At 46.0% G+C, this 21,245-nt stretch overlaps 1 protein-coding gene across 1 annotated transcript; it reads left to right on the forward strand.

Moving 5' to 3' along the window:
- Window positions 1-9,475: 9,475 nt before the first annotated feature.
- LOC142046085 (uncharacterized) lies at window positions 9,476-10,893 on the forward strand. The gene is made up of 2 exons (XM_075061502.1): window positions 9,476-9,769; window positions 10,415-10,893. Exons 1-2 carry the CDS (start codon window positions 9,574-9,576, stop codon window positions 10,891-10,893), a joined length of 675 nt encoding a protein of 224 aa, XP_074917603.1. The 5' UTR covers window positions 9,476-9,573.
- Window positions 10,894-21,245: the final 10,352 nt, after the last annotated feature.

Raw genomic sequence — 21,245 nt, forward strand, 5'->3', positions numbered from 1 at the left:
TCAGCTGGGTCTTGCAGAGACGGTGTTATGATGTCCTGGATGCCGTTCGTCATTGTTGTCCTGGCAACAGAGATGTGGTCTCTTGTGGTATGGTAACACAGAGGTAATGGCAGGACAGAAAATACTGCAGACCCCTCTTTTGAAGCATCCTCAGAACCTCCCTCATGTACAATCTGTACATTACAAATACTTTTATTTTCCTACAAATGGCTTTTTTTTTTTTTTTTGCTTCAGTTACTAAATTTGCCAGCCTCTCGCATGTCCCTCTAAGTCCTGTTTCTATGATCTGCCAAATCCCTGAGAGAGCTGGTCATTTCCTTTGGGAAACAATGCTGCCATCTGACAACAGAGAAACCTTGCTTTGGAAAATAACTGAGCAGCAAAGCTCACAAGTATCTGAAGAGATGTTAGCAGGAAGGATAGGATGCAGCTTTTTTTCCCTGAGCAAGGGAGGAGCAGATGAATTAATATTTGTGACAGTAAAAGAGAATACAAGAACCAGAGTATTTTCCTAGTGCTTCTGCCAGTGATACAGAGAGAGTAACAGGCTAAGGCTGTCTCTACTGCTACAGGGAATCTATAACCCACGTTAGCCAAAGTCTCTTTTCCACTGCCCTCTGAATTGAATAATCTTGAAAGAACCCTTTCAATATCTTAAACAAGATATATTTTTCCTACTTGTTCTAAAAATGTCATTTACAGAAGGGTAACAAATACAATATTACTACTTATTTTAATGTCGCTGTTCACCGTGCCACCTTCTGGCAGAGGCTGAGACAGCAGCTGCTGTGAACTAGGGCAATACAGTAACTCCTCACTTAAAGTTGTAGTTATGTTCCTGAAAAATGCAACTTTAAGCGAAAAGATGTTAAGTGAATCCAATTTTCGCATAAGACGTAATGTAAATGAGGGGGTTAGGTTCCAGAGAATTTTTTTTCATCAGACAAAAGACTATATTATATATATATACACACACACACAGAGTATAAATTTTAAACAAACAATTTAATACTGCTACACAGTGATGATGATTGTGAAGCTTGGTTGAGGTGGAGGAGTCAGAGGGTGGGATATTTTCCTTACTGCTAAATGATGAACTAGCAATTGGCTGAGCCCTCAAGGGTGAACTCACACTCTACAAGGCAGCAGGAATGGACGGAGGGGAGACAGCATCGCAGACAGAGACAGAGACACACACTGTGTGTCTGAGAGAGAGAGATGCGCGTTTCCCTTTTAAGCACACTGCCCTGTTAATTAGATCAGCTTGCTGAGACCACAGCTGCTGCCAGCAGCTCCTTCCGTCCTAAGTCTTGTCTTGTGTCCCCCCCTGCTCTATGGAAGATGGTGTAAGTGGGGAGTGGAACCCGAAGCTCCAGCTCACTCCGTGGGGAGTGCACAAAATGCCACCCCCCGAATCCTGGTGCCCTAGGTAATCACCTAGGGTCGCCTAATGGAAGCACTGGCCCTGGGCAGGGGCAGCGTCCAGAGTAGAGCCCCCTGGCTGCCCCTACACATAGGAGCCAGAGGGGGAACATGCCGCTACTTTCAGGAATTTCACAGAGCTGCCCACAATCCTGCTCCCAGGCCAGAGCTGAAGTGATGCAAGCCCCAGACCCTGCTCCCGAGCGGGAGCTTGAGGGCTGGATTAAAACAGCTGGTGGGCTGAATCCAGCCCCTAGTTTGCCCACCCCTGTGCTAGGTACATTTAATTAAACTTGGTCTATCTTGCTGACCCCTGCCCCGGGAATGTTGTGGCTGTGCTGTTGGGAAAGGCCTGCTGCCTCTGTGAATGTAAAAGCTTTCCAAACAAAGCTGCCCCCTAGCTAAGGCTGTCTTGAGCTGGGGAGTTTTTCAGGGTTTGAGGGCTGTGACTGGGCACTGTTAGACTGTTTCCTTCTGCTGCTGTCTCCTAGCAGCCGCAGGACCCTCAGGAGGTGTTTAATGGGATCAGGAGGCCTCCTCTGCTCCATCACTCACCAAGGAGGGTATAAAAATGACAGCAGCTAATGGACAGCGGCTTTCTCATCAGCCGCCTCATCAGAGTGATTTGATGAGCAAAAGGCTGCAATGGCTGAAGGACTGGAATTGACACAGACAACTGGATCCATGCCAGCCAGAAAGAACACGTCCTTGTGCATGCCCACTTCATTCCTCCAGCCATATACAAATCAAAAGCTACAGTAAATGTATATTCATAAAACTACCCAGACTGCACACATAGGGCTAGAGGCACTCGACATTTATTCTTCCCATCTTTTTCTCCTTTGCATTAGGAAGCATCAGGAACTTCCACATGAATGTTCATCCACTCAAGGTCCAAATTACGTTCCTACGCAGGAAGGTCTGTCACAAAGAGGAATGACTGTATGGAGTTAGTCCAGGACTAGAAAGAGCAGTAAAGACTTTTTACAAAAAAAATTGGTGAATTGGGCACAGGAAATATTTGCAAGGATGTGTCTTGGTTGAGGCTCTAGATGACAGAAGGGGCTGGTGTGCCTGGGGGAGCAAACTGGGTGAGGTGAGGGGGGAGAGGGAAGGACTGTGTGCAGCCTAAAGAGTGGGGGGTGTTTATGTGTGAGTAGGAAGGGAGCTTGAGCATTTGTAAAGGGAGTGACAGTAGGAGGAGAATGTGCATGTTTTCACGAATCATGGAAGTTAGAGTTACAGATGGGAAAAAAAATTAAACCTTTTTCCTATTCTTCCACTCAGCCAGTGAAGAGTTTTTCAAATAGTGTATCACTTAAGTACACTGAATCAAAGTCTATACTAAAACTTATCTTAAATATTTCTAAAGTGTGTATCACCTTCCTATCCCAGCATCACAAAAGACTATCCAACTATATTATATCTAGTCTATTATCTTCACTCACCAATGTGTCAAAAAAGTAAAAATGTGTGTGGCAAGATTTGTTTTTTTACAAACACATATTCCTTTTTGCTCATGGTATTGTTATCCTCATGATACTATTTTTTTCTTTTAATAGATGTTCCATTTGGTAAGACTTATCAGATAAAACGAGGAGTCCTTGTGGCACCTTAGAGACTAACACATTTATTTCGGCACAAGCTTTCATGGGCTAAAACCCACTTCATCAGATGCATGGAGTGGAAAATGCAGTAGCAGGTATATATACACAGTACATGAAAAGATGGGAGTTGCCTTACCAAGTAGGGGGTCAGTGCTAATGAGACAATTCAATTAAAGTGGAAGAAGGCTATTCTCAACAGTAGAATACCAAGGGAGGAAAAATCACTTTTGTAGTGGTAATGAGGGTGGCCCATTTCAAACAGTTGATAAGAAGATATGAGAAGGGTACCCAGAAGTCACCTACTACGGGACAGGCCCAACAAAGAAAGTAACAGGACACCACTAGCCATCACCTACAGCCCCCAACTAAAACCTTTCCAGTGCATCATCAGGGATCTACACCCTATCCTGAAGGACGATCTCTCACTCTCACAGATCTTGGGAGACAGGCGAGTGTCACTTACAGACAGTGCCTCCAACCTGAAGCAAATACTCACCAGCAACTACACACTACACAACAAAAACTCTAACCCAGGAACCAAACCCTGCAACAAACCCCGGTGCCAACTCAGTCCGCCTATCTCAGGATTTCTCAAACAGGGGTCGCCGCTTGTGTATGGAAAGCCCCTGGTGGGCCGGGCTGGTGTGTTTACCTGTCCCGTCTGCAGGTCCAGCCGATTGTGGCTCCCACTGGCCGTGGATCGCTGCTCCAGGCCAATAGGAGCTGCTGGAAGTGGCGAGAATACTTCAATCTCCTTGGTCACTCAATAACAGACCTAAAAGTAGCAATTCTTCAACAAAAAAACTTCAAAAACAGATTCCAACGAGAAACTGCAGAACTGGAATGAATTTACTAACTGGACACCATCGAATTCAGCCTGAATAAAGACGGGGAGTGGATAGGTCATTACAAAAACTAATTTTCCCATACTAATTTTCCACTCCATGCATCTGATAAAGTGGGTTATAGCCCACAAAAGCTTACGCCCAAATAAATTTGTTAGTCTCTAAGGTGCCACAAGGACTCCTCCTTGTTTTTGCTGTTACAGACTAACACAGCTACCACTCTAAAGCTTATCAGATAGTTATTACCAGAGTTGTTGCTCTTTTCTTTTTTTGAAGCTTGGGAATATATTTACTCATTTTTCTTTTTAAATCCTCAAGCAAAGCTGTTCATAATTTTGGATTGTCCATGATCTTTGCAATGCATTAGAATTCCACTAGCATTATAACATGCAATATCATTGGGCTGCAGTGATTTGTATATGTTTAATTTTTCTAAATATTTCCTCGCCTGCATTTCAGAGTTAGATTAGAAATGTCTTTGTTACTTCCCAAATTGTTCACAACTCTTACTGTTGTTAAAGACAGATTTTAAAAAGAAGTTCAGTAGCTCAGCAGTTTTATAACTATAGTATAAATAATTCAGTCCACCCCCCCTTCCCCATCCCTACTCTTCATTTATTAATGGATTTTCTTTTTATGCAGTATTTCTCTCTCCTCCAACCCCTTTATATATCTATATGTAACATGGGTGTAATGTGCAAAACATTTTCCTGCCAAATCTCCCATTGATTTTAATGGGAGTTTTTGCCCAGATAAGATCCAAATAAAGTCTTTAGGGTTTGGGCCTATATCTGTAACTAGGAAACAGCATGAAGAATTGTCTGTGGTGCAGGATGATGGCGTGTGTATATTGCAAGAGTAGGGGCAGTTTCTAAGGAAGGCATGAAAGGACAGTTTTGTATGTTTCAGAAAAGCAAGATGAAGGAGAGTGGGGCGAGCAGGCTGGGAGCTGATGTTTTACAATGGAGGAGCAGGGTGAGGGGGGAGCTTTTATGTGTTTACTTTACACTCATGTTAACACTGATTTTTTAACTTGAAATAATTGGAGAGTGGATTCTTTCTTTCTCTGTCTCTGTCATCACGCAGCTGTGCAAATATTTTATCATGTGACTCTGGAAGCACAACACTGAAAGCCTCTGATGTGAATAATGCCAAGAGGAAAATGCACTGAACAAAAGGCTAAAGCCTGGGCTAGACTCAGCTGCCAGGATCCTACATCCCCAGCAGAGTTTGCAGGGGTGAGGGGAACTACATAAATAGAGGAGAGAGAAGCCATACAGTGTTCACTGCTTGCACTGTAACCATCAGTCACCCCAATGGGTGGAGAGATAGAGACCTCATATCTTCCACCTTCTTGAAGAGATGTGGCAAAAATAGCAAAGTAATTAACTCCCTGATAAATCACAACTTTATTCATGAAAGTTGGCTCTCTCTGCAGCACCACCTGCATGTATTGTGACTACTTAAAACATCTAGCTCATATGCTACAGGTAAACTGAAGAACTGACTCTCTGGAAACTAGGGAATTGGCAATCCAGTAGGTCACGGATTTTCTTTGACCACTCCTGGCAAGTTGGTCCGAGACTGCTCTTGTCTGGCATGAGGCTGGTCTTCCTCCAGCAGGCCCAGGGGCTCATCAAAGAGCACCAAAAACTGACCTGGGTCAGCATATTGAGAATGCTTTCCCTCTTAAGCATTCTGAGGAGTTTATCCTTTTTGCAGCATACACAAGATGTGGGTCGCAGGAGATGATGAAAAAGTAAGTATGTTGTGAGTGGGACTCTGGTGGATGGTGATTCTCTGCTGAAGAATCCCATGTCCTTACTTCTGGGGGATGTGTAAGCCTCTAACAAATCAATTCACAGGTGATATTCTGAGCCTGTCCTCGTTTTCCATGCTGGTTTAGTGACTCTATCACACTGCCCAGATTTAATGCTAGGCCAGCCTCTGCTCTTCTTCTTCCATCAGAGCTGTCATCCTGGAACAGATAATGGTTCATCTTCCACAGCATCCTAACAGTGGCTAATGCTGGATTCTCCACAGGAAAGTGTAAAGCCCCTATAATGCACCTGATTCTGCAATTCACCACTACTATGAAGGGGAATTTCTTCCTGGATGGTCAGGGTTCTATGCATTAAAGCACAAGATTGATGATCCAGACCATTTTTTCAAGCAAATATAACTGCAGATGCTAGTCAAATAAACACTAAAACTCGTTTGGAATATCACTATGCTATATGCCTCAACAATATCCTGTAGCAGGGAATTCCACAGGTAGTTATTCAAATTTCTATCATGTTCTAGGTCCATTCTTCTTCTTTTCCAATAGAGCAGTATTAGTAATTTTCATCTCTGTTTCTATAGAGGCTCTCACACTTGGAAAGTCTTCTAATCACTTTAATTCCACTTGTCTTTAATTGTCTGAATTAACGAAGAGTAATCAGTTAATGTTAGTACAGTGCTTTGAATAGGTAAAGTGCTACATAAATGCTAGGTATTAATTATTTGATTAATATTTATTTTACTGTTGTTGCTCGCTGCACTTTTCTCTGCTTTTAGGGTCAGCGGCCAATGGGAAACCAGTGATGGCCCAGCAATTCATTCAGCCCAAGCTAAGCAGCCAGGCACACTTGAGTCTATCACCATACTGTGGCTTCTAAATGTTTCAGAGCTACAGCTCCTCCAGCACAGCCAGGTGTCCTTGCACAGAGTTTAAAGCTGCAGCAAAGACCTTGTGCCCAATGCTGATGAATAGCATTTCCATCCTGCAGCCAGGCTCAGATTCCAGCCTCACCACAGCTATCTACTTACAGCGACTGCACCTTGGTGATAACAGATGGGGAGCTCTGCTCACTCACTGTGACAGCAGCAGCCAGGACTGACTGCAGTCATTTCTCTGAAAGTAGTTCTGTCAGTGAATCCAGTTCTGAAACCATTATAACCCTAGTGGTACCAGCAGGGAACTTCCTGTATTACTGGGATCCTGTCTGCTACGACTCTAAGGTTATGTCTAAGCAGGAATCCCATTCAGCACATGTAGCTATATCCAACCAAGCTTTGATCTAGCTAGCCTGAATAACAACAAGCAGTGATTATTCACCAGAGAGCTGAGACAACCCTGTTTAAATCCCTTCATCTCAGCAGGCAGGGCAGAAATTGAACCAGCGTCTCCCATCTCCTAGGTAAGTGCTCTAACCACAGGGCAAAAGGTTGTAAAGGAGGGCTGCTGTCTCCCCAGTGGGCTATTTCATGCAGAGTTAGGCTGGAGCCTAAGCCATTTCTTCCAAGAATGGCTTGGGTGCCAAAGCCACCTGACTCCAGGAGAGAAATTCCTGGCTGTGGATTATAAGCAGAAATAGGTGCCTCCCTGCAGCCTAGACATAGGCACCAAACTCCTTGAAATGGGTGAGGGTTAGCATATCCCTCTTCTCGGCATCTCCCATTGGCTAGCGTAGGCAGTTGCCTGTTTGTGCATCCCGTTCGCAGGCGCCTATGTCTTTCCATGCATTGTGCAAGGAGCCTCGCCACCTAAACCAGGCTTTGGGGAGCCCTGTGATTTTCAAGGCACCTAGAACTTAGTGTTGCAATCCTGTGCGTTGCAATGTCTAAGTCCCTTTATGGATCTGGGGCCTGGGGCCTAATTTTCAGAGGTGATGAGCAACCACAATTCCAACTGAAGTCAGTGGGTTCTATGTTTATTGTCTCTCCAGATCAAATATGCTCAATTTACAAATAAAAAAGATGGGTATGTTTTAACTGCCATCCCTACTAACTCTGGCTAAGATATCAGACTCAAGCTGAGTTCCTCCTCTCTTATTCCTAATCACAAGTGATAAATTATTCGGTGGCCAAATTAGGCCCTCAGTGACCTTGTAAATGCATTTACACAGGTGTAACTGGATGGAACATAGTAGGCAATTCTACTGAGGCTGCACAAGGTGGAATAGAATCCTGCTGCGTTTCTCATTCTCTTAGGGTGTTGGCTCTTCAGGGCTAATAACAACAAAGTTCTTTGTGTCACTAAACTCAGCAGATCTGACTATACACAAAGGGGAGACATCTTTTGAATAAAAAGGTCACTCTCTAATGTTCCAGTTTACTTTAACTCCTTCTGGGGTCTCTGATACAGTCCCTCTAGGAGTTGCTCAAAGACACCAAGGCAGTGAATGGCAGCTCCAAAAGAATAAAGATTCATAAAGCTGCTTTTCTCTTGGTCTGGCTCAAAGCCACTAGCTCAAGATTATTTCCGAGTTGAGAAGTCAAAGGAAAGTGATGGAGGCAGAGTTCAAGTCTTCCGGAGGGGAGGTGTCACCGTGGACACGGTTCCTGGTGTGGCACAAGAAGGAGATGGATTGCCAGCACCCATAAAAGAGGTCACAGAGAGTACGCTCACTCTAATCACTCCCCTCCCACAATGCCCTGTTCCTTACTTGCTGCTTCTAGCTTGTAAGCAGCTTCAGGCATGATTTTATCAAGGGAATTTGATTGTCTGGTTTCATTTATCCCTGTTCTTACTGTCTCCTACAGAGAGCCAGGACCGGCGCCAGAAACCCTGGTCCGCAGAAATGCCTGCAGTAGGTCCACCGGAGCCGCGGGACCAGCGGACCGTCCGCAGAAATGCCTGCAGTAGGTCCACCGGAGCCGTGGGACCAGTAGACCCTCCGCAGGTATGACTGCGGCAGCTCCACCGGAGCTGCCTGCTGCCCTCCCAGCAAAATGCCGCCCCCCCATAATGCTGGCGCCGTAGGCGACTGCCTAAGTTGCCGAAATGAAAGCACTGGCCCTGCAGAGAGCTGCCAGCCAGCAGGGTGAGGAAGGGTTTCTGTTGTAGGGCTCGCCAGGTAGAGACCCACAACAATAGCCTCTATCACAGGGGATGCAAAACATAGCAGACAACCAAATGCAATCTCCAGTGTTGCAAAATGTGAGGAGTCCTGGTAAACCAGCAACTGAAGAGCAGAGAGTCAGGAGGAGAAAGAAGAGAGTGAGCAAGAGAGTGAGGCCTTGGCTACACTGGAGAGTTGCAGCGCTGGTGGTGGCTTTACAGCGCTGCAACTCACTCACCATCCACACTTGCAAGGCACATACAGCGCTGTATCTCCCTGGCTACAGCGCTGCATGTACTCCACCTTTGCCTGGGGAATAACGATTGCAGCGCTGGTGATGCAGCGCTGCTCTGCCAGTGTGGCCACCAAAAGCGCTGTTATTGGCCTCCAGAGGTATTCGGAGGTAGAGGAGATGCCAGCACATAATCACTAGGGGCTGCGGCCTTTAAGCCAGGATTTTCCCCCTTCCTGTTTGCTCAGCAGGTGTGGATGCAATCAGTGATCTTCGGTGACCTCACTACGCCACGAGCCCCAGCAATGGAGATGGCCGAGTTGCTGGCCATGCCCACCACGCGCCAAACGAGCCCCAGCATGGAGCAATGGCGAGTTTTCCCTCATCAGTGTTTGCAGGGAGGAAGCTGTGCAGTCACAGCTGTGCTCCAGCCGTAGGAATTACGATACCTATGGGTAGATATCAAGGGTCATGCTGGAAAGGGGCCATGACCGGGACGTGGTGCAGTGCAGGATCAAAGTGCCTATTGCAAAATCCGTGAGGGAAACCACTGCTCTGGTGCTGCCCCCACGACCTGCCATTTTTACAAAGAGCTGGACGCGATACTTGGGGGTGACCCAACCGCCAATCCGAGGACCACGATGGACACTTCAGAGCGGGGGGGCGAGTTGGAGGTGGAGGAGGAGGAGGAAACCGAGAGCGAGGGTACTGGAGTGGCGGGAGACACCCCGGAGTCCCAGGAGGCATGCAGCCTGGAGCTCTTCTCAAGCCAGGAGGAAGGTAGCCAGTCGCAGCAGCCGGTACTTGGTGAAGAACAAGTAGAGGAGCGGGTTCCTGGTAAGCAGCTTTTATTTTCAGGATGGAAATGTTTCGGGAGAGGAGGGAGGGTTAGGGCTGCATGCATGCATGCCTAGATGTGGAATAGCCCATTGATGTGGTCTATCACGTTGCGGTAATCGGCTTTGGTAATCTCTTCAAAAGTTTCAGCCAGAGCGTGGGCAATGCGCTTGCACAAGTTTATAGGGAGAGCCACCGTGGTCCTTGCCCCAGTCAGGCTAACGCATCCGAGCCACTGTGCTGCAAGGGGTGCGGGGACCATTGCTGCACACAGGCAAGCTGCATAGGGGCCAGGGCGGAATCCGCATTGCTGTAGAAGACCCTCCTGCTCTTTCCAGGTGACCCGCAGCAGCGAGATAGCTTCCAGGATTAACTTCTGTGGAAAATGTTGGGAGAGTGTTCAGCGTAGGTGCCCCCTGCAGCTGTTTGCTTTCCCCAATGCACAGGAACCCCTGCACAGCCCTGAAGCAATCAGTCCCCCTTACTCACCATTTCAGGGCTCCTGTGGGTTATGTGTGCTCTCTTTGGTATGGGAAAATTATGCTAAAGTGAAAACGGTAAACTCTTTTGCTGTCTGGGAATAACTGTCTGAGATATAAACAATGCTGCCTCTGTTAACTGTTGCCTTTTTTTCCTTTCCACAAGCAACCTTGAGTTCTCAGCTGCCTGTGTTAACAGCAGCTCAAAGACTCCAAAACCTGCGGAAGAAGCTGCGAAAAAGCCAAAATGACCTGCTGCAAGCAGTTATGGATCACTCTGCCAGAGAGAATAAAAAACTGCAAGACTGGAGGGAAAGGGAAAACAGGATCCGCCAGAGAAACGCAGCGGCCAGGAAGAAAAGCACAAAGCAGCTGATAAGCATCCTGGCACACCAAGCAGACTCTATCCAGGAGCTTGTAGCCATGCAGGCAGAGCACTACCGGGCCGCCCCCCTACGCCCTCCCCCGTCCCAAAGCTCTTTCCCTTGCGCCCCAATGTCAGCTCAAAACCCGCTTCCCCAGCATCCAGGTTCTTACCACCACCAGCTGCCTCCAACACCTGTACTTCACCAAACCAGCCCTGAGAACTACGATCCTTACCCTCTGCACTCACCCCCATCACCATACAAGTACAGGGCATCCTGAGTGCACAGTGATTGCAGCAGCATTCCAGACAGGAAATATTCAAAACTCTGACTGTACAGTTCCCCACACTCCATCCCCTGCCCTTTTATTTCCCAAAAATGTTGGGTGTCTGTCAATAAAGTTATTTTCTTTTTTCAATAAATGAATTCTTGGCTTTGAAAACAGTCTTTATTATTGGCAGGAAAGTCAAAGATACTATGCCACAGGAAAGAAACAGGCACTGCAAAATCACCTTTAAGGAAAAACAGATTCCCTACTAACATTGTAGCCACTGCACTTTTCACTCCTGTGCAAGGGACAAAACATTACTGTTGGTTTTAGCCTCCAAATTCCTCCCTCAAGGCACTCCCTGATCCTTGAAGCCCTGTGCTGGGCCTCTCCTAGTATGCCCTGCTCTCTGGCTGTGCAAATTCAGCCACAGGCCTGAAACCTCAGAGGTCCATGCCTGACTGAAAATATTTCCACCTTCCCTTACCACAAATATTATGGAGGTACAGCACGCGGTATAAACCGCAAGGATGCTGCTTCCGCCCAAGTCTAGCTTCCCATACAGAGATCAACCAAGCGCCCTTTTAAATGGCCAAAAGCACACTCCACAGTCATCAGAGCAGCCCGCTCAGCTATAGTTGAAACCGGTCCTTGCTCTGTCAAGCTTCCCTGTATACGGTTTCATGAGCCAAGGATTACGGGTAACGGGGTCTCCAAGGATCACAAATGGGCATTTTCAACGTCCCCAACTGTGATCTTCCTGGTCTGGGGAAAGTCCCTTGCCTGCCAGCTTCCTGAACAGGCCAGTGTTACGAAAAGATGTGTGCATCAAGCAACCTTTCAGGCCAGCCTGTGTTAATGTCAATGAAAAACCCACGGTGATCCACAAAGCGCCTGGAAACCTAGAGAAAATACTCTTCTGATTAACGTACTTCGATGCTAATGTGGTGGTGCCAGAATAGGAAATAATGCGTCCCCATCTATCGCCCCTCCACAATTAGGGTAAACCCATTTGTGCAAAGCCATCCAGAATGTCCTGCACATTCCCCAGAGTCACAGTTCTTCTTAGCAGGATGCGATTAATGGCCCTGCAAACTTGCATCAAAATGACTCCAACGGTCGACTTTCCCACTCCAAACTGGTTCCCAACTGATAGGTAGCTGTCTGGAGTTGACAGCTTCCAGATTGCAATAGCCACCCTCTTCTCTACTGACAGGGCAGCTCTCAATCTTGTGTCCTTGCGCCGCAGGGTGGGGGAGAGCTCCTCACACAGTCCCATGAAAGTGGCTTTTCTCATCCGAAAGTTCTGCAGCCACTGCTTGTCATCCTAGACTTCCATGACGCTATGATCCCACCACTCAGTGCTTGTTTCCCGAGCCCAAAAGTGGCGTTCCATGGTGCTGAGCATTTCCGTGAAAGCCACAAGCAATGTCGTGTTGTACGCGTCAGGCAACTCGCAATCATTGTTGGACTCCTCATCACTTTGGAACTTAAGGAATAACTCAACTGCCAAATGTTATGTGCTGGCGAGACTTGTCAGCATACTCCTCAGCAGTTCGGGCTCTGTTTCCCACAGAAATCGTGCTGCACAGAAACTGTTGGGAGAGTCACAATGGCGCCAAACGTAGATGGAAAAACAGGGACTGCTGGGATGTAAAGCAATGCATCACGGGCCATTGGGACAGGAAGCAGAATGACCCGCACCTTTCTATCCCCTTCCCACAACCCATGGTGCAAAATGGGACGAGGTGCTCTGTGGGATAGCTGCCCATAATGCACCCCTCCCAACAGCACTGCAAATGCTGCAAATGTGGACACACTGCAGTGCTGGTAGCTGTCAGTGGGGTCACACTCCAGCGCTTTCCCTACACAGCTGTACGAAGACAGCTGTAACTCCCAGTGCTGCAGACCTCCAAGTGTAGCCAAGGCCTGAGACAAAGCGCAGAGTAGGAGGATGACAAGGAGTGAGTTAAGGACACAAAAAAGAAAAAGTGCTGAGAAGAGAAACAGTGGGCAGCAAATGGGGAGGGGAGAAGAAAGACAGCAAGAAGAAAACATGACAGAAATGTATGGAAACCAAACTCCAGGCAAAATTCTCCTCTCTGAGCTACGTGGTTGATCTCAACTGATTTTCCTATCATCTCTAAACATCTGGAAATCTAGTTGAACTATCCAAAGGGTTTGTTTGCTCATGTTGGGGCCCTTGTGCATGGGCAGATGACACTGAGGGCTTATAAGCGTGAATGTGTGTGCATGTGAAAAGGATGGGAATAGCCATGTATGTGTTAGCAGAGGTGTGTGTGGAAGCTACTGTATGTGGCAGAGGGAGTATAAAGATCAGTTGTTGAGGTATGTGTCTGGGAACGTATGGGAGGTGGTTATATGTGTGCAATACTGCCAGCCTCAAAAATCATGCTCTGCAAAATAACAAGACTGAAGTAAAAATCAAAAGATTTTTTAAAAAAATAATTTGAGTTCTTTTAATTGCCTTCTCATTCCAGATCATTTGGGGTACACTCACTTCGCATTTTCAAGCTTTTCTTCACAACTCCGAGGGCTAGAAATGTAATTAAAAACAAAAAAGAAAGCTAAGATTCTCATAAAGTCTCCTGATTCCAGCAGCTTTAAGAAAAACACCAAATATCATGATACTTCTGGGAAAATGGTGTGTGTGTGTGTGTGTGTGTGTGTGTGTGTGTGAGCGCGCGTGCGTCTCTGTGTGTGCGCGTGCGAGCGTGCGTGCGCGCGTGCTGAGGCCTCTATGTGTTTCTGATGGGGTGTACATACAGTGAGTCTGTGTGTTGAGGAATGTATGTGTCTGTGCTTACAGCATGGGTCTATGCAGCTGTGGGGAGACTGTGGGTTGGAGGCTGGATGGCTCCTCTACCTGAAGATGCTTACAATAGTGAGTGTTCTTCTCCATCCTGACTGGCAGCTGTCTTTGCCAGATGTGAGTACGGAATGACAGCTTTGGTACAAACCACAGCTGAAGGCTGTTGCCTACTCAGAGAAACCTTCAGAGCAGTTTCCAAAAGCTCCTGTCACAGCCTTATTCTCCAATGGAGTAAAGGGGGCAAAGAAACTGCAAGGCTCTCCTCAAGAAGGAAAGAGATTGGGCAGAAGGAAGAGACAGTAGACAAGAGTGTTCCATCCTCCTTCATCAAAGCAGGAAGAAAGCATAGTGCAGATTCTCCCTGTCCTTGGCCCTAATCATGCTGCAGGGGCTGAGAAATCCTTGTATCCTCTGGCTCATTAATTCAGGCTGCTGCTGTTCTACACAGATCAGTGTATCATCAAATAGGAAGAGTGTATTCAACCCACAGCACCTCACCTATTGATGGTTTTCATGGTGTTTATAGGCATATCCATCCGTGTAACAGCATGAAACATTTCTCTGGGGATTGGACTGAGAGAATCTTCCCCACTTAATCTCTATTATGGATTTGGCCTTCTGTATAGGATTTACCACTTAACCCATTAAATCCTGTACACAGCCAGCTATTGTTCATGGATAACAATGAGCTTCGTAATTTAGTTGTGAGGTGGTGAAACTCTTCAGTGGGAATTGTCTTTTCATGGAACAGCTTCTTTGTTAAGCCCTGATTGGCCTAGCAATGTGAAAGCAGCCTGGTGACATAGCATAGTGTCTCTTTCTTCACCTCATAACTCAGCCAGTGAGAGGGGATTCAGTCCTTATAAATATAAAGTCCCTCAGTCAATGAGAGGAAAGAAACAGCACAGATAAAAAATGTGGGGAAGAACCAAGCCACCTCATCTATAACATTAAAACAAGTTTATTTGTATATGGTGTCCTTAATAGCATCTTTATGTTGCTTTTCTTATAGGAAAGAATTATATTCCGCTCGGGGAAGGTTTCAGAGTAGCAGCCGTGTTAGTCTGTATCCGCAAAAAGAACAGAAGTACTTGTGGCACCTTAGAGACTAACAAATTTATTTGAGCATAAGCTTTTGTGGACTACAGTTCATTTCATCAGATGGTCACATAAACACCACCCTATACTGGAAACTAACTGACCGCTATACTTACCTACATGCCTCCAGCTTCCATCCAGGACACACCGCACGATCCATTGTCTACAGCCAAGCTCTAAGATACAACCGCATTTGCTCCAATCCCTCAGACGAACACTACAAGATCTCTATCAAGCATTCTTAAAAAACGAATTACCACCTGCTGAAGTGAAAAAACAGTATGACAGAGCCAGGAGAGTACCAGAAGTCACCTACTACAGGAGCAGGCCCAACGAAGAAAATAACAGGAACACCACTAGCTGGTCACCTTCAGCCCCCAACTAAAACCTCTCCAGCCCGCATCATCAAAGATTCTACACCTATCGAAAGATGATCCCTCACTCTCACAGATAGCTGGGAGACTGACCAGCCTCACTTACGGACACCCCCCAACTGAAGCAAATACTCACCAGCAACGCCACACCATTACAACATAAAACAGAACCCAGTAACCCTATCCGTGCAACAAAAGCCTTGATGCCAGCTCTGTCCAACATATCTATTTAAGGACCACCCATTCCTTAGGACCTAATCACATCAGCCCACGCCATCGGGGCTCGTTCACCTGCACATTACCAACTGATATATGCCATTCATCTGTGCCAAGCAATGGCCCCTCTGCCCATGTACATTGGCCCAAACCGGACAGTCTCTACGCCAAAAGAATAAATGCGACACAAATTGACATCAGGAAATTCATAAAACATTCCAAAACCAGTGGAGAGAACACTGCAATCTCTTTGGCCACTCCAGTAACAGACTAAAGGTGGCCAATTTTGCAACAGACAATCTCACCCAAGAACAGACTCCAAACAAGAAACTGCTGAGCTTGAGTTAATATGCGCAAACTTAAGATACATTAACTTGGGGTTTGAACTAAGAGACTGGGAGTCGCTGGGTCATTACACATATTGAATCTATTTCCCCATGTTAAGTATCCTCACACCTTCTCGTCAACTGTCTAAAATGGGCCATCTTGATTATAACTACAAAAGTTTTTTTTTCTCCTGCTGATAATAGCTCATCTTAACTAATTAGCCTCTTACAGTTGGTATGGCTACTTCCACTTTTTCATGTTCTCTGTATATATAAATATCTTCTTACTATATGTTCCATTCTATGCACCTGATGAAGTGGGCTGTAGCCCACAACAGCTTATGCTCAAATAAATTTGTTAGTCTCTAAGGTGCCACAAGTACCTGTGGGAAGGTGAGGGATTGGAATAGAGAGAAGAGGTGTCCCTGAGACAAATTCTAGGTTAAGAAGTGGTACACAAGCTGAAGGTATCTGAGAACTGCTCAGGAAGAAATTTTTCCTCAGGTCAGACTGGCAGTAAGATTTTTCTGCCTTCCTCTACAGTGTGGGGTATGAATCACTTGCCAGAATTATCTGGGTTTCTCTCAATTTCTTGACACTTTCAGGGGTCTCCGGCATTGGTGCACCTCAGTCCCTCCTATTTTCTGCCCGTGGCACATCGTAGTTTAATCTCCTGTGGGGCTGTATGCTTTGGTCTAATTCCATTTGCGAGTTTAGTGTGCGGGTGGTGTTGGTGGCCTGTGACATACAGGAGGTCAGATTAGATGATCTGGTGGTCCCTTCTGGCCTTAAGCACTATTGCTATGACTACCATTATGCCACTTTAGACAGAGGCATGGTCAAGAGATTGGAAAAGAGCACACCACCCGCTCTTGCCCTACAATCAACTAGGGATATAAATGGATAGCCTGGGCATTGGAGGAGTCAGGGTGAGAGAGGTCTGCTTTTCTGGTTTGTGATTGTCTTTTTTCAGGCAGGCATGGATCTCCTAATGGTGCGTTAATACTGAGAAATGAGCACCAACTTAGATTATAGCATGTATGAAGCAATCTTGGAACCATTAGCAATTATATTTGAGAACTCATGGAGGATGGCCAAGGTCCCAGCGGACTAGAGAAAGGTAAACACGGTACCTGTCTTTAAAAAGGGGAACAAAGAGGATCTGGGGAATTAGACACCAGTTAGCCTAACTTCAATACCTGGAAAGATACAGGAAGAAATTATTAAACAATCAGTCTGTAAGCACCTAGAGTAGTGGTCAGCAACTGGTTGATCGCGATCGACTGGTCAATCCTAGAGGATCTCTCAGCTGATCATGATCTCTGGTGGTGTAGCCGGGTTCCGCTAAGGCTTGCTCCCCGTCTGCCCCGACTCCACGCCACTCCCAGAAGTGGCCAGCACGGCCCCCTGGGCAGGGGTCTCCCTCTGTGCGCTGCTCCGGTCTGCAAGCACTGCCCCGTAGCTCCCATTGGCCGGGAATGGGGATCTGTGGAGGTGGTGCTTGCAGAGAGGGGCAGCGTGCGGAGCCATGTGCTCCCCCCACTCCCATGGGCCACAGGGGCATGTTGGCCCCTTCAGGGAGCGGCGTGAGGCTGGGGTAGGCAGGGAACCTGCCTTAGCCTTGCTGCATTGCTGATCAGGAGCTGCCTGGTGGGATGCTCCACCTCAACCCCCCACTAAACCCCCTCCTGCACCTCAACCCCCTGTCCCACGCTCAGCCCAGAGCCCCCTCCCACACTGCGAACCCCTTGACCCCAGCCCAGAGCCCATGCTCCCTCCCGAACCTCAACCCCCTACCCCAGCCAGGTGAAAGTGAGTGATGGTGTGGGAGAGTGAACGATGGAGATGGGGGGAAATGGAGTGAGTGGGGCAGGGCTTTGGGGAAGGGGTGGGCCTCAGGGAAGGGGCAGAGTAGATCCTGGATTGCCCTTAAACTGAAAAAGTGATCTTGGGTGTAAAAAGGTTGAGACCACTGACCTAGAAGATAGAGGGTTATAGGGAATTGCCAGCAGGGATGTGAAACCAACCTAATTTCTTTCTTAGACAGGGTTACCGGACTAATGGAACGGTGGAGGGGGAAGGAAGCAGTAGACATGATATATCTTGATTTAGCAAAGCTTTTGACATAGTCCCACATGACATTCTCATAAGCAAACTAGGGAAATGTGGCTTAGATAAAATTACTATAAGGTGAGTACAAAACTGGTTAAAAGAGCATACTCAAAAAATAGTCATCAATGTTTCCCTGTCAAACTGGGAGGACATATCTAGTGGGGTCCCACATGGGTCAGTCCTGGATCCAGTACTATTCAATATTTTCACTACTGACTCGGATAAGGGAGTGGTGAGTATGCTCATCAAATCTGAAGATGACACCACGCTTAGAGGTGTTGCAAGCACTTTGGAGGACAGGATTAGAATTCAAAACAACCTGGACCTTGGAGAATTGGTTTGAATTTAACACGATGAAATTCAATACAGACAAGAGCAAAGTACTTCACCTAGGAAGGAAAAAAAATCAAATGTATAATTACATAATGGGGAATGACTGACTAGAAGGTAGCCCTGCTGAAAAGGACCTGGGGTTATAGCGTCAAAAATGGAATGCAGTTGCAAAAAAGGCAAATATCATTGTGGGGTGTATTAACAGGAGCGTTGTATGTAAAATACAGGAAGTAAACGTCCCACTCTACTTGGCGATGGTGAGGCCTCAGCTGGCGCACTGTGTCCTATTCTGGGCACCACAATTTAGGAAACATGTGGACAATCTGGAGAGAGTCCAGAGGTGAGCAACAAAAATGATAAAAGGTTTAGAAAACATGACTTACAAGGAAGGGTTAAAAAACCCGGGGCATGTTTAGTCTTGAGAAAAGAAGACTAAAGTGGGACCTGATAATCTTCAACTATGTTAAGGACTGTCATTAAGTAGACAGTGATCAATTGTTCTCCATATCCACTAAAGGTAGGACAAGAAGTAATGGGCTGAATATGCAGCAAGGGAGATTAGGTTAGACATTAGGAAAAACTTTCTAACTATAAGAGTAGTTACATTCTGGAATAGGCTTCCAGGGGAGGTCGTGGAATCTCCATCACTGAAGGTTTTAAAGAAGGAAAGTCTTCAATGGGAGTTTTCAACAGGAAAGTCCAGTCGGATGTACTGACTGGACACCAAAACTCCGGTTACCGTGGGGCGCGGGGAGACGCCGGGTCATTAAACCTTGTCAGCCCCTGCTCAGCAGGGGCTATCTCCTACCTGCAGGCAGGCTCCTTGTCAGGGTGCAGCAGCTCCTGTCCCAGCCCCAGAGCAGAGGGAGACAGCTAGGGGGAGAGGAGAAAAGGAGGAGGGGGGGAAGGGAGGTGGATATGATCAAATGAGCAAAGGGGAAGGAGGGAGAGGAGCAAGTGATGGGAGCAGGGTCTTGGGGGGAAGAGGCGGAGCAGGAGGCAGAGCCTTGGGGGTCCAGTTACCAGCAATTAGAAAGATGGCAACTCTAACATGGATGTGACTATACGATTTCACCCTAAATTAGAGATGACTTCAGCTTTGGTAAGACTAAGTGATGGAATCTTCTACTTTATCTATCAGTTGACAAGTGCAGGAAAGCAACAATGAAGAGTGTCTAGAAAACTCCTGGCCTGCCTTTCCAGATGGTCCTGCTGGCTCAGGTTTCATTTAAAGCTGACAACAAGGGGGAGAAAGCAGTAAAGTTGCTTGCAGCGGCCCTTCCCCCAGGCTGACAAGTAAACAACTGTGTGCAGAGATAATAAACTATTTAGAAACCTAATCCCATCTTCATCTGCAGCCTACATTGCTATGACACCTTCCGGGAGACATGAGAGAAGTCAGGGAATGAGAAAGGAAGAGAAGGAGACAGAAAAACAGTTTGCGAGGGCAAAGAAAAGCAATGCAAATTAATTTTATACATACGGTGGTCATAGGTAGCTCTTAATCCAATAAGGTGCTAATATAGGAAATGGATCTTTAAAATAGGGGGGGAAACCCCAAATAAAAAATATTGTTTCTGGAGTGACTATATTAAAAAGAGTCCAGAGGAAAAATAGAAAAGTAACAACTTCTTTCAATGATAAATAAATTCAACTATATGAGCAAGATAGCAGGAAAATTTTGGTTTATTCCAGAATTCCCCCCACCTAGTCCCCTAGCAGTATGTGGTGCAGCAATATACTGAACTCATGAAACCCTCAACTAATGAAACACAAGGCAGAAGCATTGCATCATCAAAACAATCCCTTCTTAGCTGATCCTATCCTAAGTGCCAGACACTGTTACCTAGCAACTTCAGAGAACCCTTAATTAACGCTTCAATGAGTATCACAAGACCCAGCAAAAAGAGACAGAAACAAAGTCTGAAATGACATGGGTTTGTTCCTTTATTCTAGATCATGTTTTAATGTTTATATAGCTTCAGTTTCAAGAGTCAACATTTCTGATGTCAATAATTTACAGTGATAATTAGCGGAGGGATGGAGATAAACTTTGAGTTTAAAATAGGGACCAGCCCTGTTAATGAGCTGTAGTGACAATTCCAAGCATTTAACAACCCCCCCCCAACAGCTAAGCCCCTCAAAATCATGAATTTAGCTTTAAAATAATTAAATTTGAAAATAATACATTTTAGATTCCTTTCATTTGCCTTCTGGTGTTGATATGAATGGTATTTATGATTCACATTGTCAAGGTTTTCTCCATGACCAAAAATTTACTTTAAAAAAAAAAGGCTGAAATTCTCAGAGAATTATAACAGGGTTAAAAAAAGAACTAGATAAATTCATGGAGGATAGGTAGGTCCATCAATGGCTATTAGCCAGACTGGGGGCAGGGATGGTGTCCCTAGACTCTGTTTCCCAGAAGTTGGGAATGGGTGACAGGGGATGGATCACTTGATGATTACCTGTTCTGTTCATTCCCTCTGGGGCATCTAGCCTAGTATCCTGTTGGTAGACAGGATACTAGGCTAGATGGACCTTTGGTCTGACCAAGTATGGCCACTCTTATGTTCTGAAAACCTAATTTGCTTTTAAAAAATCAAATATCACCAGGACTCATGAGATAATTGCGAGAGTTGGCAACTCTTGTTCAGAGACAGCAAAGTGATGCAGGGCTCTGTAAATCAAAGAGGATTTTATTGAGCAATATTGACCTCCTGCTTTTAGTATTTTCTGACAATTAATGACTGGTTGTGGGAAATGAGAAGGCTTGGAACTCTTAACTAAGCTGGTCAGAAAGGCCTGGTGCCACGAAGGTATTTAGGCTTCAATCTTCCATTGATTTCAATGGATGTTAGGACCCTAAATACCTTTGGGGACCTGGGCTAAAGTGCTTTGAAATGCCCACCCCAGTGGTAATTATTGCTATTATAAACAGTGAAAAGAAAATATAAAGTAATTGTTATTCTTTCTACGTTGTGTCTCAAGTTCTGCATATTGTTGGGTATTTTGTTTACTATGGAGCAGAGAAAGGATCATAATCAACTTAACAGTCACCCTTCTTTCTGA

The sequence above is a fragment of the Chelonoidis abingdonii genome, chromosome 1 (genome assembly GCF_003597395.2).
Source record: "Chelonoidis abingdonii isolate Lonesome George chromosome 1, CheloAbing_2.0, whole genome shotgun sequence".
Taxonomy (NCBI): Eukaryota; Metazoa; Chordata; order Testudines; family Testudinidae; genus Chelonoidis; species Chelonoidis abingdonii.